Source organism: Aplysia californica, unplaced genomic scaffold, assembly GCF_000002075.1.
Source record: "Aplysia californica isolate F4 #8 unplaced genomic scaffold, AplCal3.0 scaffold01052, whole genome shotgun sequence".
NCBI classification, from domain to species: Eukaryota; Metazoa; Mollusca; class Gastropoda; order Aplysiida; family Aplysiidae; genus Aplysia; species Aplysia californica.
In genome coordinates, this window is record NW_004798322.1 from 76,770 (window position 1) to 78,641 (window position 1,872).

The window sequence follows — 1,872 nt, forward strand, 5'->3', positions numbered from 1 at the left end:
GGAGGGAGGGGGGAATACATGTAATTAAAGAACACAACTTGAGATATACAAATACAACGGCATACCTTCACATCCACTCTCATCACTTCCATCTGGACAGTCTACGTCCCCGTCACATTTCTCTCTGAGGTTGATACAAGTTCCGTCCGAGCAGTTGAATTGTCCAGAGGTACACTGGACTTGAACTGTGGGAGGAATATAAAAACAAAACAATACAAAACATCTTCATCCTTTCCCATTGAGGCCTCGGCGCCCTAGGCAAAATATTATTATTCTAAAACAATTTTGTTTGTCTCGTTTGGTTTTTTTATGTTATTGATTTTTACGCATCGAGCCCCACAATTTAGATCATGTGATTATATGAATGACTCTTACTGATTATAAAAAAGCGTGACAGTTATAGATTGAAAGTACCAGTAGATACGACTTATTTTTCTTTTTGGAAGCAGGCTGCTTCTGCCGTGCATATCCGTGTCAACCCATCCTGAGTGAGACCAAAGATAGTGTATAACAAGTTAGTTAACTCTTCTCTTTGCGCCAATTCAAAAAGTGTCCTCAAAATTTGGTGGGGCCCTCTTCGAAAACACGCCGGCTTTGCGAACAGAGTTACCCTACTTGTGTGAAAAATGATAAAAGTGAAACTAACAAACTGTGCTATTCCTATTCTTTTTCGGAAGAAATAAAAGAGAGCTTCAATACAAAGACTGGTGCGCCGTCTGACTTCCGGGGACACATTTTTGGGCTGATTAAACAAAATTGTCATGTACAATCTTTGGTGAGACCAAAGATAGTAAATAACAAGATTGTCCACTCAGCCAAAAAAGTGTCCGCAGGAAGTTCACTCTTTATTTCAGAAGGCGCTGCAGTCTGTTTTGAAGCTCTCTTTCGTTTTTTCCAGAAGAAGAATAGGAATAGCACCTCCTTGCGTGCGCAGATCGACTGCTATTCATCAGCAGATCGGGTTCGTTCAGTGTGAAGTTTTAGTTTTAAAAATTTTTAATGACCTCTAGCCTTTCATTCTTAAGTCAAATTAAACGAAGAAAACAATCTCCCTTTCCTCCGGAAGAGGTGTTTTGTCAGTGTAACCATTTTAAAAAAGCGTTCTTCCGAAATTTATTCAAAAACTTGCTAGTTTCACTTTGATTTTTTAAACTCAAGTAGGATAACTCTGTTCGCAAAAGGTGCGCTTTTGCGAAGAGGGCGCCACCAAATTTTGAGGACACTTTTTTAATTAGCTCAAAGAGAGAAGTGGCCCCTCTTGTCATGTAGACTCTTCGGTGAGACACAAAGTCCCAGAAAAACGATTTCATAAAATGGACTTCATCACGGGGAAAAAAATTCAAGTCTTTTGTGCGCGACAGGGAATATCATCTTATTTTTTACACCACAGACGCTGGTTAACAGAAGGTTACTGGAGGAAAGATTGCATTCAAAGTCAAACGTCATTGCATTTTCGGAAACGGAAAATACAAAGTATGAAAACTAAACAAAAGTATAGGTATTCCATTTCGTGGTTTTTGTGTGTTTTTTGTGAGCGCGTGTTTCTTTTTGTGTTTTTAATATATTTTAAAAAATGTTTTTAAAAAAAAATGCACAACAAAACAATCATATCTTACTTTCACATCCACTCTCATCACTTCCATCTGAACAATCCATTTCCCCATCGCATTTCCAGCTGAGGTTGATACATGTTAGATCTGAGCATCTGAATTGTTCAGAGGTACACTGGGGTTCAACTGTACCAGGAATAAGTAGAAAGAATCTTTATTAGCTGATTTATTTTAAGTGAGATTTTTTAAAGTCGTAAAGAAGGTTGGAATGATCTTACCCTTTGTAATAACAATAATGATAATAACAGTAATAATAATAATA

At 37.6% G+C, this 1,872-nt stretch overlaps 1 protein-coding gene across 1 annotated transcript in view; it reads right to left on the minus strand.

Annotated features, from left to right (window-relative positions):
- Positions 1-24: 24 nt before the first annotated feature.
- The window catches only part of LOC101846105 (sortilin-related receptor), a gene marked incomplete in the record, with an annotated part of 43,066 nt that continues 41,218 nt past the window's right edge, over positions 25-1,872 (minus strand). Inside the window, 1 exon segment of the mRNA XM_005111389.3 lies at positions 25-185. Within this exon segment, the coding sequence (XP_005111446.2) occupies positions 25-185 (161 nt within the window).